General features: G+C 31.0%; 1 protein-coding gene and 1 long non-coding RNA gene across 11 annotated transcripts; one reads left to right on the top strand and one right to left on the bottom strand.

Moving 5' to 3' along the window:
* The first annotated feature begins 1,903 nt into the window (after positions 1 to 1,903).
* On the top strand, positions 1,904 to 15,659 carry Sqd (RNA-binding protein squid). 10 transcript variants are annotated; one of them, XM_076792313.1, is made up of 10 exons: positions 1,907 to 2,181; positions 6,330 to 6,365; positions 6,594 to 6,634; positions 7,027 to 7,154; positions 7,562 to 7,708; positions 7,800 to 7,931; positions 8,023 to 8,248; positions 11,039 to 11,110; positions 12,795 to 12,910; positions 13,790 to 13,930. In XM_076792313.1, the coding sequence occupies exons 1-9, from the start codon at positions 2,057 to 2,059 to the stop codon at positions 12,860 to 12,862; spliced, it is 975 nt and encodes a 324-aa protein (XP_076648428.1). In that variant the 5' UTR covers positions 1,907 to 2,056; the 3' UTR covers positions 12,863 to 12,910; positions 13,790 to 13,930. The 10 variants fall into 10 exon arrangements, with proteins under 10 accessions (XP_076648422.1, XP_076648423.1, XP_076648421.1 ...); XM_076792309.1 differs by having other exon boundaries at positions 8,023 to 8,290; XM_076792308.1 differs by lacking the exon at positions 12,795 to 12,910 and having other exon boundaries at positions 1,905 to 2,181; positions 13,790 to 15,659.
* LOC143356541 (uncharacterized) lies at positions 14,821 to 16,442 on the bottom strand. The gene is made up of 2 exons (XR_013082690.1): positions 16,212 to 16,442; positions 14,821 to 15,994 (listed from the first exon to the last, which is right to left on the bottom strand). It is a non-coding gene; the product is annotated as an uncharacterized LOC143356541 (long non-coding RNA).
* Positions 16,443 to 16,504: the final 62 nt, after the last annotated feature.

The raw sequence follows: 16,504 nt of genomic DNA, 5'->3' as shown, positions 1-16,504 counted from the left end.
AACAAAAAAATCACTATTTATAGATTAAACTGCGACTAACAGTGATTAATTGCTGTACTGATAATCTCTTGAACAGAAAATTTCTTGAATAAAGATTAGATTGTGTAATGGTATAACAATAATTAATTAGTAATTTTATTAGATAATTAAATGGAATAAAAATTGATAAAATTTATTAGAAATTTTAAATTAAAAAATTTCGTGTACAAATTCCTTTTAATAATAAGTATCAATTAATACGTAGATCGATTGATTTTAATTTAAAATAAAAATAATTTATAATTCCTACATCCGACAATATACTGGCTGATACTGGCGTCATATGCTGCCATCTATATCGACGACAGCGCCAACTGTTAGCGTCTATAAAACAATGAGAATGCTGAATCAACGTAACCATTTCCCGCTTTTATTGAACATGATCATCGAACTCTTTCCTTCTGATATAAATAACAAATAAAAAGTATTCAATAAATATGAGCAATAATAAAATTAATTTACAAGAATTACATATAAAAGAACTACAATGGGATGGCATATATTTTATTGATTTCTTAGAAATCCACACGCATAGAATTCTGGGAAATGAAGCTACTGAATAAAGCCAGTTCGTCGGCAGACTCCTATTGGCTGCTATGTAGTACTCAACATTTGTTGCTAGTCTGATTGGCTCTTCGTTTTCGCTCCATTCCCCACGCCCAAAATTTTCGTATGCATGCCATTATATCCGCTGTTCCCCCTTGGCATCGTGGAATTCCCAGCAGACATCGATTGATGTTACAGGGCCGTATCAATGCCTCAAGATTTCGATTCTTTCCCTACAATCTGATAATTACATAAAATTCTTTGCATTATTTAAACCAATAAATAAAGTACTATATATTACAATGAATGATGTACACTCGTCTGAAATATGATGAAAACAATTGCAATAAATTGATTGAGATTAATTAAAGAATGTTAAAATCTATTTACAATAAATCTCTTTGTAAAAATCTTTGTAAAAAGTAGAAATTTATATATAAAGATACTTATAGTGTATATATGTACCTCTTATTATATTTTATGAGACGAATTATAATGTTCAATAGTTTTTATAATCTTACTGGGGTTAATCAATGTTATTCTAAATATAGTTAAAAAAAAATGCCAATGAGACTTCAGAATGTTTCTATAAATATTGCATGATACATTATTGAGAAAAGCAATCAGTTTTTAATAACGAAATAATTTAAACATTTTTTAGTAAAGTAAATATTCTTTACTGTTCAGTGGCTAGGTTAGTTTAGTCGAGAGTGATAATAATACATTACAATAACACTTTGTAACATGACAATGTATTTCTTACGAATATATTTAAGAGCTCAAAATAAATTTCGATAGTTTTTACAATAAATAACATAAAAATAATAATACAAAGGTTTATTTGCATATAATGTGGAAATACTAAATTAGACTCTGTAATACAGTGGAAATACTAACAATATTGTAATGTACAGAAAAATAAAACTTCTTCGATAATATAATTATATCACATTTATAAATAATAGTTTAAACAATAAATTATACATATGATAGTATGAATAGTTAGTAAAAATGGATGTAAATAAATTTTTACTGGATATACATTGTATAGAAAGAAGAATATATTTTATAATTACAATTAATAATTTATCGATTTTAGAATTTTAGGTAGTTATGCTGAAATGATATTAAGTTTAATGAAATTTTATCTAAATAAAGAAAGGACGCCTAAAGCTGGAGCTTAAAATATCACAAGCTCCCATTTAAGAGGCGCAAGCTACGGTCCTGAATGCTAAACTGTGATTGGTTGAGAGGTACACTAGGGGGAGGTAAAAGAGATCCATGATGCTTTGCGCGGAATCTGAGTCAAACTGAGCGCAAGTCATAGCTCTCCCTTCTCCATTCGGCGGCCGATCAGTACGGACGTGAGAGTGTAGTTAGCTCGTGCAGTGTATTTAAATATTCGTAAAAACACGATTTCAAATTGTGTTTTTAAGTGTTTCCTTTAAGAAAATAAATTAAATATCAAAAAATGGCCGATCAGGAGAACAAGGACTTCAGCGAAGATATCGCGGATCAAAACTTCGAGCAGAACGGTGAAGCAGAGAACGGCGGCGGGGACGCCGCAGAAAATGGCCAAGAGTCTCAGGAGGACAGGTAACCTTTTTTTCTCTTAGTTTTCTATGTTCTACTCAAATGCTAATTCAAATCGATTTCAATTTGCTCGATACTTGGTATACGCGTGAATTTTTCCAAGAAAGCTTACCATAAAGTAAGAATTGCTTCGTGCGATACGATAATCGCGAATGACAAAATGGCGGATGCGCGAGGTTCCTAAAATTGTAATCCGTTTCCATCTACCACAAAGCGTGCGTTATTACTATCTTAGTTAACTGTTTTTAAATCGCTGCAGAGTGGAGAATTCGTAGGTACTAATCGTTTCTTGCTGAACACTTTAGAAATAATAATAAAACGGAAATGAGTCAAACAAGTAGGAATGCCGGCCGCTAGTTGGGAAAAGGCGCGCCCATGCATTGTCCCATAAGCGATGCAAAGATGAGAAATTCTTATGATTAAATCGACGAATTATTTTATATGCTTGGGCTCGTTTTCTATCTTATGTTACAAATACATTGTATCACGTTCTCGAGAATTTCGTTTCCACGCACGAATTTTCTCACGTATTAGTGCGGCAAGATGCAATTTTAAATAATATTTTTAATATAAATATTTATATAATTCAGGGAGGGTAATAATATTTTATTACTTCGATAACACCGTGATATTTTCTTAGTAGTATTTAATAGATTGTAAGATTTGTTGGTGGCTGGTGGCACAGCACCTTGGCCTTTCCCCTTTTTCAGCGAAACAAGATGAGCTGGACGATTTGAGCACCGAAGAATTTAGTCTGACGTTGATGTACGGAATACACAGTTTTTATGTAAATATTCTGTGATACTACAATTATACATTCGCTCCTATTTTCTGTTTTTCATTGTCGCAGCATTTTGGGTTCTATACTAAAGGGATTCTACTTTTTTTTTTAAACTTATATCCCTACAGCTTTGGATTATCGCAAACTCTTACATAGTTTGGGGTATGTTTTTGCATATATGGGTAAGCTATTTTTAGATTGTAACTTATAGAAGTATTCGACCTTAGCCACGTTATTTTCTGTGGCCGCACTAAGCTACGTGTGGGGTAAACGCTTACCCTAAAACTCTCATTTTATAACAATTTTTTTCTAAGATTTACTTTTTTGACTTTTTGTGTATTGAGTAGAGCTAATACTTGTAGGATTATTTATTATAATATCAAAAAAATCGTAAATGTTGAAACAAAATTTGATAATGGGAAAAATAAATTATTTTATATTCGAGATAAAGACAAAGTTTCAGTTAACATTAGTTATTACATTCTTGTTATACGCATCAATGATTGATATTTATAAATATTTTGGATATTAATGAACAATATTTTGTTCTTGATCTTATACATGTGGTTATTGGGTGGTGATTTTTATTTATTATACCATTCATATTTAGTTACATATTAATATTGAATGTATTTATTGCAAATCTATAAGAATATTTTTTTAATTCTTTCCAAATTATGGTCCTTGAATTTATTACATTGAAAAATATACTTCGTTTTTATAAAAGTTGTATGGATACAAAAAGCGTAAATAAAGTAATGTAATATTAGTATTGATACTTCAACCATGTAAAGCAAAAATTAATTATAAATTTCTATCACTGCCTATGATTGTTACATATGAGATAATTTACAAATTTTAACATTGATTTAATTTTCATGTATTGTTCTATTTAAAGTAGAATTGGAAACTAATTTATTATTGAAATCACTTTTTTGCATTTAGTATACTGCAATTTTGAAAAAGACATTGTAAGTTATTCTTTATTCTCTTCTCTAAGTGGTAAAGTCAATTAAAAATCACTGAGCTAGAATTCTACCCCACATGTGGCTTAGCGGGTTAAAATAATATAGGGAAAGATGATGTAACCTTCAAATTTAGAGAAAATGGATTTGCTCACAGTGTTCATTGTGAAAATTGTGTTTAATATTGAATATGGACATATTTATTCTGATATTGACATGATATTGTTTAAACTACAATAAAAATTTGGAGGTGTGCCTCCTCTCACCCTCTATTGAAATATAGGTGTGCGTGTAAAAGGACGTGATTCTTATGTATAACATAACAGAAAGAAATAATTACCGGCTGGCATTCTACTTTTTAATAAGAAAACTTAATATGTAGAGGAAAGATGAAAATAAATGTTGCATGTTGTTTCTTTTTGCAAAATTAAGATAAGGTATCTATATACATATATAAGAATAAGTATTAGTTGTAACTTTATATGTGCTGTTGTTGCGAGGTATACGTTTATCTGTTTAAAATTTTGTAATTTTGTGTAAACTCCTTATTTCTGCTCTCCTACCTAGTTAATTCTATTCTAGTTTTGTAATTGATGAAAAGAAGTTGTAATTCTCATGAATGAACAAATTTGTGTACATTACACGCAAATAATAATTGTAATGTTTTTATAGAGTGCGTATAACTTTGAAATGTATTTTTGGCCAGCTGAGTCTTCCTCATTGATTCATTGCAGCAGAATTCTGGTTGTTAGTCAATTGCATATGATTGACCAATATGTACGCTTACCTGGGATCTGTGAACTGAAACGTGTGAAGCCTAACAATTGACTTCTGAGTCTGAATTATTGTGAGAAGTCAACGTCAAGTTCAAGTCCGTCATGTTTCGTCACAACACAAGCACTGGAAGTCGAGTCAATAACGTCAGAGTCAATAAGTCTCGCACAGACACACACTTGCCTGCTGGGTCACGCGTAGAGTAATTTCTGATCCGATGTCAAAGCTGTTTGGGCGTGATCAAAGCACAGAGTCACTAGGGCCAATGCGAAAACCTCCGATAGGTCGGAATGCCATTAACCCAGTTTATGTGGCTTGGTCTGCAGGTGGCAAACGACCCAGTGCGATTATGGCGGGCGGCTCGCAACCGGCTAACCGTGACCCGACCAACAACTGATTACCGGCGAGTGACTGGTGCCTACGGTATTTATCACCAGCCCTAGATGATATACAAAAAGATCAATCTAAGTACAGACAACTACCATCACACTGCCAGAAAAGTGAAAAATATTGCAGCTAATAATTGTATTTGTATATGAAAAGGCTGAAAAGTATATCAGGACTTGAGACATAATAATATTTTGCTGACAACTAAAGAAAGAGAGAGAGACAGAGATATAAATATATATATACATACGTATACATAAATATAAACGTCCAATATCGTGTGCATATATAGATATTATAAAAGTTTCAAGAAGTGACCATCATTAACTTGTAATGCGAAAACAATTTTTTTAGCTTTTTAATAGAGTTGCAGTCTATCTACCATATGCCAATTCTTTGGGCCAATCAGCAGTCAGAGTTCAACTTGGAAAAGTTAAATCTTATTTCCTTTAGGAGCAGCCGTATGTCAACTGGAGTTGTAACTATTGTTCGGGTTCACATGAATGTCATCAAAAGTACTTTGCTCTCTCATTGCGTTAATTTTTACATATATATATATAATATATATTATATACACTTTTTTCCAAGTTTTTCCTTTCATTTTTTGTTGACAAGCACATTCATTTGAAGTTTAAGTCAAGGTCTATGTGGTGTGCAAAGCAGTCTTCTCATGGTTATTTCTCATAATCCTATGTTTCTTAAGGACAAACACTCGTATCTTTTGTATGATAAGCTTGTATCAGTGAACTCATTTATTCTAGGAATGGTATGTTCGTATTAATATTGCAAGTTTGAATTGTAAAATAATAATTTTGTTCTCACAAAGATATTTTTCCAAATTTTAAGAGTAGACATTAATGTAGGTCACTTAATCAACTGTAGAATACATTTATATATGAGCATATATTTATATATTCCTAAGAAGCACTTAATAAATTACTTATTACCTATTAAATAAAATTCCTTACCAAAATATCTTTAAGAATTTATCCAGTGCCCCTTTTCCAAACGATATACTGGTATACTACTGGTTCTCTATTACATTTTGTGTATATTGTCAATACTAAGTTTTAATATTTTAACTCTGATTCTAATTTTTCCAGGGGTCAAGTCAAACTCCTTTCTTTAAATATATAACTGGAAATGATTTGTAACAAAACAAATTTTTGCTTCAATCTTAGTCCTTAATAATGACAGAAAAGTTTTAAGATCAGTTTATTAAAATTCATTACATTGCTTTACAGGTCAACCGGAGGTAACCAGGATTCCTTGAATGATAGGTACATTAAATATTTATTATTTTATTTTTTTTTTTGAGTCTGTGCATGGCAGTGAGTATTGAAAAAGGTTATATTAGTTAAACGTGGTTAAAGTACGATAGTTTTTTTTTGGACAACTATAAAGCTTTCCAAGAGTATAGAATTTTCATAGGAAATAGAACATTGTTTAAATGTTTAATTTTTATATTTCATATTATTGAACAATTATTTTATTTTATTTTTTTGCAGGAAATTATTCGTTGGTGGACTGAGTTGGGAAACCACAGACAGTAAGTAACTCTTTTTTTTTTTAAAGACTATATTTTTGTTTATAACATTCCCTACTATCTGTACTATTTTCATTATTAATTGATATTTTTCTTATTAAGAGACACACATATTGTATAATGAATTATTCTATTAGAATTTTATGGATTAAATTTTCACTTTTTTGTTACAAAACATTCCAATATACGAAACTTTAATACGTGTAGTATGAATTTAAAGTCTTTTTAATGTGATATATAATAAACAATGATGCTATACCTTAGGACACCTTCGGATGACATTATGTCATGTGAGACTAATTACGTTACAACTGAGTTTATTTTAAAAAAAAACCAAAAGATACTTATATTTATTTTCCCATTGTCGGTCTTTAAACAAATTTCTTCATTTTCAGAGGAACTGCGGGACCATTTCGGGACCTATGGAGATATTGAGAGCATCAATGTTAAAACAGATCCTAACACAGGACGTTCACGAGGATTCGCTTTCATTGTGTTCGCAAAGGCTGAATCGCTTGACAAGGTAAAGTAATAGATCGTAGAGTAAGTACTGGCACATTTGAGTTTTGTTATAAATTGCGCGAACGAGCTAGACAAAGTATAGAGAATTTTTTCCAAGAAGATTCATATACGTTTTATACAAAAATAGTAAAAGTAAATAACTTAATTATAAACAGTGAAACAATTAGGTAAATTGCTTCCCTATTTTAATAATATAGAAATTTTCTTTTCTATTCCAAGATGTGGAATATTAATGTTTCATACGTACGCGAACAGTTCTTTTACCAGTATGATGATATTTTCAATTGTCAGTTCTGCTACTGAGTTTTTCTTATGAAGACATTCCACATTCTGAGTTCACAATATAATATAAATTTACTGACATGTAAAAATTGCAATATGTTTCATACGAACAATTCATGTTCCCAGATTATGGCGGCTGGTGACCATATAATTAACAACAAGAAAGTTGATCCCAAGAAGGCTAAGGCCAGGCATGGTAAAATCTTTGTGGGTGGCCTTTCAACGGAACTGTCTGATGACGACATCAAGACTTTCTTCTCACAATTTGGAACTGTAAGTATTTGTCAGTGTTTACACATACATTACATTTACAAGTTATCACGTGCAAAACAATTTCTTGAACGAACCAAATCTTTATTTTCAGATCGTCGAGGTAGAAATGCCATTTGACAAGACAAAGAACCAAAGGAAAGGGTTCTGCTTTATTACATTCGAGTCCGAGCAAGTAGTGAACGAACTATTGAAGACTCCTAAGCAGACAATTAATGGCAAAGAGGTAAATGAAAAAGTTGTAGATAATTGTGTCTCGAACGTTTTAAAAATGGTTCTTAGACATGAGGGTAAAACAATAAATATTTCCTGCATAGGTCGACGTGAAGAAGGCCACACCTAAACCAGACGGTATGGGCGGCATGCGCGGTGGTGCTGGGGGCCGTGGAGGTCGCGGCGGAAGGGGCGGCAGAGGACGCGGGTTTGGCGGTCAAGGCGGCTGGGGTCAAGGGGGATACGGTGGCGGATACGGCGGCGGTTACGGCCAAGGCGGTTATGGCGGTGGCTATGACGGCTACGGAGGAGGCTACGATTATTACGGCGGTGGGTACGGCGGCTATGGTGGTTACGACTACAGTGGATACGGTAATTTGATTGATTATTATTAAAGAACTTACACGCGCTTACCGCTGTGTAGGATCATTTCGAAGAATTTGGTTTTTCCTTTTCATAATAATCAATGGCAGATGATTGTCTGCTGCTACCGTCCCAGTGTATTCGGCAGACGATAACGCAACTTTACACTTATAAGTTATAGTTTTTATGTTCGATCTTGTCTACCCTGTGTCTTTCACTCATTTTTCACACAGTAATTTCAAAAATCTCGAAGGTTTTTTGAAATTACTTGTGTCCGTGGTCAGATAACTTCTACCACATATGTGTACTCAGAATCTACATTTTTAAATGTGTATGTTCAAAACCTATTTTATTTAATCGGATCGAATGATTTAATCATCAACTTCAGAGATTTATATTGAAATATCATTGTTACAAGTAATCAAATTACGTATTGCATCGTTTTCATTGATCCTGATCTTTGGTTCCAGAAAATCAAAATGTATCCGATTAGATAAAATAAACATTTACTGTAATTTTCAAGTATTTAAAGCATATGCATATGCGGTCATATATTAACCAAAAGTATATACTTACCTCTGCCTATCCATCCAATGATTTATTCTAAATCTTACAAAACAAATTTAACTTCTATTATATAAATTATAATCGTCTGCCTCTAAAGTACTACGTCGTAGTACATTGATGGAGTGACAAAAATTGGTATTGTATGTATGTATCATACAAAATGACGAAAGATTTATAATATCAATAATAGATGCTGCAGGGTGAGCGCTGGTTTGCAGGCGGATCAGCGATAATGTTTATTTTTAAATGAATGCCTATTGTTAGTTAAAGTAAAGACGAATTGATTCTTATAAATACATTTAAAATAATATTTTCAAAAATCAGATTGAATTCTATATAAAAATACAAAGTGAACCAGCAACTCAAACACGTAGTAAATACATTCGGATTGTGTTTTCTTTTTCTTCTCTTGAATACCTTATGTAGGGTTAGAAGTTTGTAGAAATAAATAGCTATATTTTTTATATTATTTCAATAATAGTTCTATTTTTATATTTCCTTGACTATTCGGTATATTATCTAAAGTGTAAAACTTTTATAGCAAAATAATATTTAAAAAATTTAATTATTGCAAAAATTCATTTGATTAAGAGATCAAAGCATGGTTATACAGTGGTTAATGTAAAGAAGTAATATAAAGGTATAGTTTCGCATTTCTACATTCTAACCAGCACAATATTTCTGTTTGAAGTACTGAATGCTTTAATTTTTATGTGGTATGGTAAACAAATTCTATATTTTGTAGAAAAAAATAGATTTAATAACAACATAATCCGAAATGTATAATCCCTACTTCCAGAGGGTTGGATGTTTTTGAGCTGTGACCAATTAACTTACATATTCCATCAAATTGATTAAGTTACATTGTTTGATGCCTCATGAATACCTAACTTCTATATACATATAGAAGTACTAGGACTTCTATGCATATATAGAACAAAAAATATATATATACACACACATACATACAAACGAATATGGCATTGATAAGGAATTCCACAAAGCCAGGACATCATATAATATGTAACAGTGAATGTGTGAAGGACAACACATTTTATATGAAAATAAATCAGGAGTCCAAATTTGTTGCAACTTAAATTGTATCGGCATGTGTTTTATGTAGCAGATTCGTGTCCCGTTCTGATAATACTTTAATTATATTGATTATAGAATATAGCGTATTACATAATCATAATTTCTCGTCGTAACACGCACAAATATTAATATTTCATACGTTCACTGATTGATGTCAGTGAATTTGTAGGACAAATTTCTTTTACATTCATATTAATTTTCTTTTTATTTTCGTTCAAAATTTTGCAAACACGTTTACAGAAAACACGCAGTCACTGTAACATAACTATATGTGAATTTACAATGTGTAGAAAACATTAAAGTAAAACTACACAGGACGATATATCGTGTGAAATGGTATTAAACCTTAAAATCCTTGCTTTTGAGTCCTGTCAGTCCCAATGTGCATGTTTTACTCTACATTTCACGTAACCCTCTCATTCATGAAAAATGATAACGTTTTTCTTTGACAATACTTACGAACACTCGCAATGATTGTGGTTCACCTGTTCCTTCCGTTAATTGTTTTTTCATTGTCTTCAGCATGACTATTACGTTACTCATGAAAAAACGAAATTCATTATATTTTTTTATTGATCTGATTATAAACCGATCTGTTACAAAATTATTTCATGGTTCATGCGCCGCATAGAGGCATCATAAGTTTTTGCAACACATACACTCGCGTGTTCGACCCTGCACACACTTCCTTTCCCTGGGACTGTGGCGAATCATTCCAAATATTACACTAAAATACTTCGTCACAATGAGAAATTTAAATGCATGTAATTTTTATGAGTCATTCAAATAGAATTCAAAATGATTAATATCAGAAATTAATGAACAGCAGCCTCTGCACTAGTTACGTATAACATTGGATGTGCAAACAATGAACCCTTTGGAAGACAACATTATCTTGTTATATATAATTATATAATTACATTTGATAATGTTTTCAATAATTTTGAACATAGATGTAAAGACTTTTCTTTAAATACCGGAAATAATTGATATTGTCATAGAAATATTTTAATATAGAAATAAAAGCATAATTCTGCCGGTACATGTTAATACTGACCCCATTGTCTCTTGTACCGTGTGTTCCATGAAACGCAGACGGCTATGGCTATGGCGGTGGTAGTTACGATGGTGGCTACAGTGGTGGGCGCGGTGGTGCACGCGGTAAAGGTACGCATTAGCGTTCCTTCTCTATTGTTTTTTGTACTTCCCCGTCCCACTTTGCTGGCATAAATCATATTCATTTTTATTTTCCATCAATTATTCCCTATCTCATTTATCGTACTCCTCTGCCATTATTTTTTTAGTGTTTTTCTTGCATATATACGTGTCATCGTATGGAACTTATATTTTATCGTATTTATAGTACATCTATAAAAATAAGAAAGAACAGTATTTCCTGACGCGCATTAATCTATGTACGAGAAGAATGTTTTTCTTCCTTTTATATATAGATGTTTTCATTTTATGCTTGATACACTGTACATATTTAATTTTCGTGTGCACTTGCAAAGTAGTTTATTTTCTTTAACCGAATTAAGGAAGAATTGTTGTTTGCACCGTATTCGTTAAAACTTCGAAAATTATCACCTATAATTTTGCATTCAGAGAAGAAATATTTATTTGAATTTACGTTTGTATATGTTAGTTTAAAACAACTGGAATTCAATAAAAATTTATTTTTTCCATTAAAAGCTGAACGTTAAAATAAACACTTTCTTGAGCAAATACACACATAAATACACAGGCATTTGTAGTTTAATTATGTGGTTTATTTAACTTTCTAGGAATATGATTTTACCTAATATGTGTATTATTTAAAATTGAATATTAACATACAGGCAATACACGAAATTGTTATGGTGAACGAGTAAAAACAATTTGGACTGCCAGAAATGAATAGAAGTGAAGTTTGGTTAAAGAAGGTTTTCTACAGCAATAATTGCACTAAAGTTCTTAGTAATAATCAATCAAATAAAGTTAACTGTGCGTTATAAACGTGCATATGTATGTTTTATACATACAATGTAATAGTAATAAGACTGGATGAAGAAATAGAACTAAATATAAGTTCTATCATTCTCGTGAGTAACATGTAGTTACCAGAACATCATAAGCACTCATCTTGATGTAATTCGACGAAAATAATTTCGGTCATCAACTTTAATTGTTTCTACTAACTAACTAAAACAACACAACTCCTTCCATTCGTACATATAAACATCCAAGTGCATGTTCAATTCGATCGATCGTTTTCATTTACAAAATGTGATATACCACGTATTGACAAAAATATTCAATTCCTCGTTACACTGCTAAATTCATCTCACCTTAGTTTCATCTTCACATCCTTAACCTTAAACATTTCTGGTTATTTTGTAGAACTAGTTTCAATTATTCTTAACAGTAGCATACTTAAAATCATATATACTGTTCTAACAGTATTTAAGAATTATTTAATTTAGGATTAAAATAGAAATTTATTTAAGGTTATCATAGATTACTTAAGTAATTCGAATGCTTTAACCATGTATTCGACACATCCTCTTAGTATTCCAGCATACGAAGATCCCAGAAATGTGTAAGGAGAAAAGGAGAGTTTGAATCAGAACGCAGCCTGCAGCTTACTACCTTAGCCTGTAGCCTCTATGTAGATTCTTTGTAGTTTTATATCCATTACGTTAGTCTGTATTTTCGTATTATTTATTCTGTTATTGATAGAAGTGTGCGTGCGATAATTTCTATATAAATAGACCTTTTTGTGCGGTCTTTTTTAATAAAAAAAATGGCGGGAAGGAGGAGGGGTGGGAAAACCAAGTTACTGGACTAACGTACGTCATGGGTATTGTTTCAGGAGGCTCAGGCTACGGCGGAAAGCAGAGGGGAGGTGGTCGTCAGAACCAAAGGCACCAACCCTATTAATGGAAATCATTCATTGCGACCGCAATGCAATTCGCATTGTAACCGCTGGTGAGTCATCATAGCTTTCCTCTGACAGCTATAACTTCAGTATCGACAACCTTTCTCTTCCTTTTCCAATATCATTTACAACAGCTTCGAAGATAGTTGTCCATACTAACATGTACAAGCGTATTATTTCCTGCCCCTAGGCTCATGATCCTACATATGGTGAACTCGTATATTGTTCTGTCGGTAGTTAGTTAATAATAAACAATGTTTTTTGTGTCGCATTTATTACTCTGAAAAAGTTGTTTCTTCTTTCTTTATAGCAATTTTGTAAAATGTGTTATGTAATATATCACAACAAGATATGAATATACAACAATATCTATACGCAAATTAAAATATAGTTTTCAGGGAAAATATAACTGCATTACGACCGGTGATAATATCACTACTGTATACTTTTCTTCGTGATGTAATTATGTTTATAGGAGAGTAGATATTGATATTCTAGTGTCATATGTAAATAAAACCAATGGATTTTGCTAATTATTATAAGAAAATTAATTAATTCGTAGTTAGTCTATTTTAAGATGATCACTGATTTAATAAGAGACTGATTGTAATATTTAGTTCCAAGATATTTGCAAAAACATTAATTGTTAGTGTTCTCACAAAAATCAAGATCTTTTTAATATCAAAAATGAAGGTTCTTTATAAAATAAAAGTTATATCATTTTGTAATGTAGTTTTAATTGACAATAAAACATCACTCACACTTATTTTGTCGATTACAAATACTTTTTGCAAGACACAATGTTCTGTTGGTATGGACAGCCATTTCTAGACCCTTTATTATTTATTTTATGCGATTATAAAACAGTTTTAAATGCGAAGAAAATAATGGAAAATTCAATTATTTTAATTTGATTGTTTTCTTTTCAGGTTTCCTGTCCTACAACAAATCTCATAACTCGTTAAATCATCATTCCATTAAACCACGCCACTTTCAACAAGATTATCAACAACGCAGATTACTGCCGCAAAATAAAACGAACCATCAGGAATCACGACAGAAACTGTAATAGCGTCACGTCTTGCGTCTAGCAATACATACATCTGCATTATCAAGACAGAAAACAAAAGCAACATATATACATATATATATTATATATATATACATATAGATTCACGATGCTTTCTTCCATCTCTCGTTTACCCTTTTGTACAAAGTCGAAAATGCTTCATGTTTCTCATTGGTCTCTCATTTTTCATCTTATTTATCATTTAATTTTTTTACCGCGAAATACGTTACGTGATTCAACGTAAGGCACTGTCGTACCGCAGTATGCTCGAAAGTTTTGTGGGGGAATAATTAACTCGAACCATATGGATGACTAAATAACGTCAAAATAAGTTGACGTTACTCCTTACGATGAAGTATTGTAACGTAATATAGAACGTTTGTGCAAATGGGAAAGCAAAAGATGATAGGAGATAATTTAAATACAGATATTAGGAAGAATCAAGTTTTCTCATACACCATTTAGGGACTATTGAGAGACGAGCAATTTTGTCCCTAATTTCAACAATAAGATTATTTTAATTTGTCTATAAAAAAACTAAACTTAATAAGATGCGAAGCCCACTATAGAAGCGTAAGCAGGCAATGTACTTTTTACACGGCTACGTTAAGACAAAACAAGAAATGAGAAGTACCGAGTTGTTTATAATGATTGTGTGAGATATGTGAAATGAGGTAAAAAGATTATTGCTTCCTTATTGGTAAGAGAAAATAGGATAAAATAAATTCATGTTGTGTACATAAAATATAACTCGCGTATGTTTGTATTTGTGTTAACCGATCCTAATAATTTAATTTTCGAAAAGAAAAGAACTATAATATGTACACAATATTTTAAAACCTAGCGAACGAACGTCTATACACTAGATTTAAAATAAGACTGACACGGAGGTTTAGTGTGTTTTGTATTACAAACAATATTTTGCTGATTCTACTACAGTACATGTAACAAGCTAGATGTACATTCTTTCAGTTTTAACTCTACACTCAAGGAATAGCACATGTACATTATATATATCGACGATTTCATTCTAGGCAAAGAACATCGTAATAAGGTTTTTAAAGTGAAAGAAAATATTGTATTTTTCTCAAATTCAACACTGTTCCATGTCACAAAAGTATTACATTAAAAAAATTAGTGTAAAGTGTTGTGTTTCCTTAATTTCACTACTCATGTATGTATATGTTTTCAAAACTTACGTGATACATATATCGAAGTGAAAATAATTTACGTATTTTATTGTGACTTTGTTTTTGGTCAATTTAGATTAAATGTTTATCTTTTCGCCATTAAATCATTTTTTGTGCAATTTAGTAGAAGGTTCAATGATGTAGTGAAAGATTAATAATTAGTTACCTTCGTATGGCTAAATTCTTGTACCAAAAGAAAAACTTCAACATTGTCTGTTTTTTTTTTATTATACTACATATATTTACAAGTTAATATCAATACGTTTCGTTTACACTTCATATTTCAATATAATTTTAGCATTTCAGCCTGTACAAAACTGCGCCTGATTTAGTTTATACTAAAAATAATATGAAGAGATCAACACTGCATATCGAACAGAACAATTTATGTATTTTTTTGAATACTTAAATTTGCTTTAGTTATACAACAATCATGTTGCGAATTGTAAAAATACTTAAGTATTTTAAATTAATTTGTGCATTCTTATATATTGAAAAATATGCATTAATATATCAATAAATATGATTTTCTTCAATACAGTGATGCATTTAGTAAATATTATATTAATAAAATTAAGTAAAAAATGATTGACTTTTATCAAAACCTGGCTAATTGTATGTTTGTGTGCAATTTATCAGTTTTTTTTATAATTCAATATACAAAATAAGTAATTCCAGAAATTTGTTTCAAGGTAAATGTAACTAAACAGAAAACGTAATTTACTAAAAGTGCTAATTATTTTATAAATACGATTTGCAGGGACTCGATTGTTATTTCTTCCTTTTATTCTTATCTAATATACAATGCATAAAATCCCTTTTCGATAATATCAAGTTTCACAATACTTTTGGCTGCACGTAAGTATTCCAAATATCTAAAACAATGAATACATATTTAGAAAGTTGTTGCCAGTGCAAGTCTCTTTTCATTATAACTTGTATGAATATAAAATACTATAAGTATTTCATTTTGATGAATTTATAATTACGATAATATAAGCAAAGTTTATTTTTCTCTATACAATATTATTTTTTATTACAATTAAAGTTTACTTATTCCTTCATTGAAAATCATAATAGGTTAAAACTTGCATCTCATTGAAGTTTCTATTTTATCGTCTTACTTGAATATTTAATAATTGCTCGAGTTTATTGAACATGATAAATATTACAAACTGATTTTGCAAAATTGTCTATAATGTACGGTAGTAAATAAAGCAACAGCTTAACGTCCATCTTGCTGCGTTGCTGCGTACCCAATACCTTCCTCATTTTATTAAAATCTGCTACTTCATTGGAAGAAAACCTACTTACCGTACTAAATGTATCGCAATCCTCTGCCTTGATATTTTTTCTAATTGGTACACTTTCCACCCACCAAACTG

This window comes from Halictus rubicundus, chromosome 8 (assembly GCF_050948215.1).
Source record: "Halictus rubicundus isolate RS-2024b chromosome 8, iyHalRubi1_principal, whole genome shotgun sequence".
NCBI lineage: Eukaryota > Metazoa > Arthropoda > Insecta > Hymenoptera > Halictidae > Halictus > Halictus rubicundus.
The sequence above is the reverse complement of the archived record's forward strand: the minus strand, read 5'-3'. Positions and strand labels throughout refer to the sequence as shown.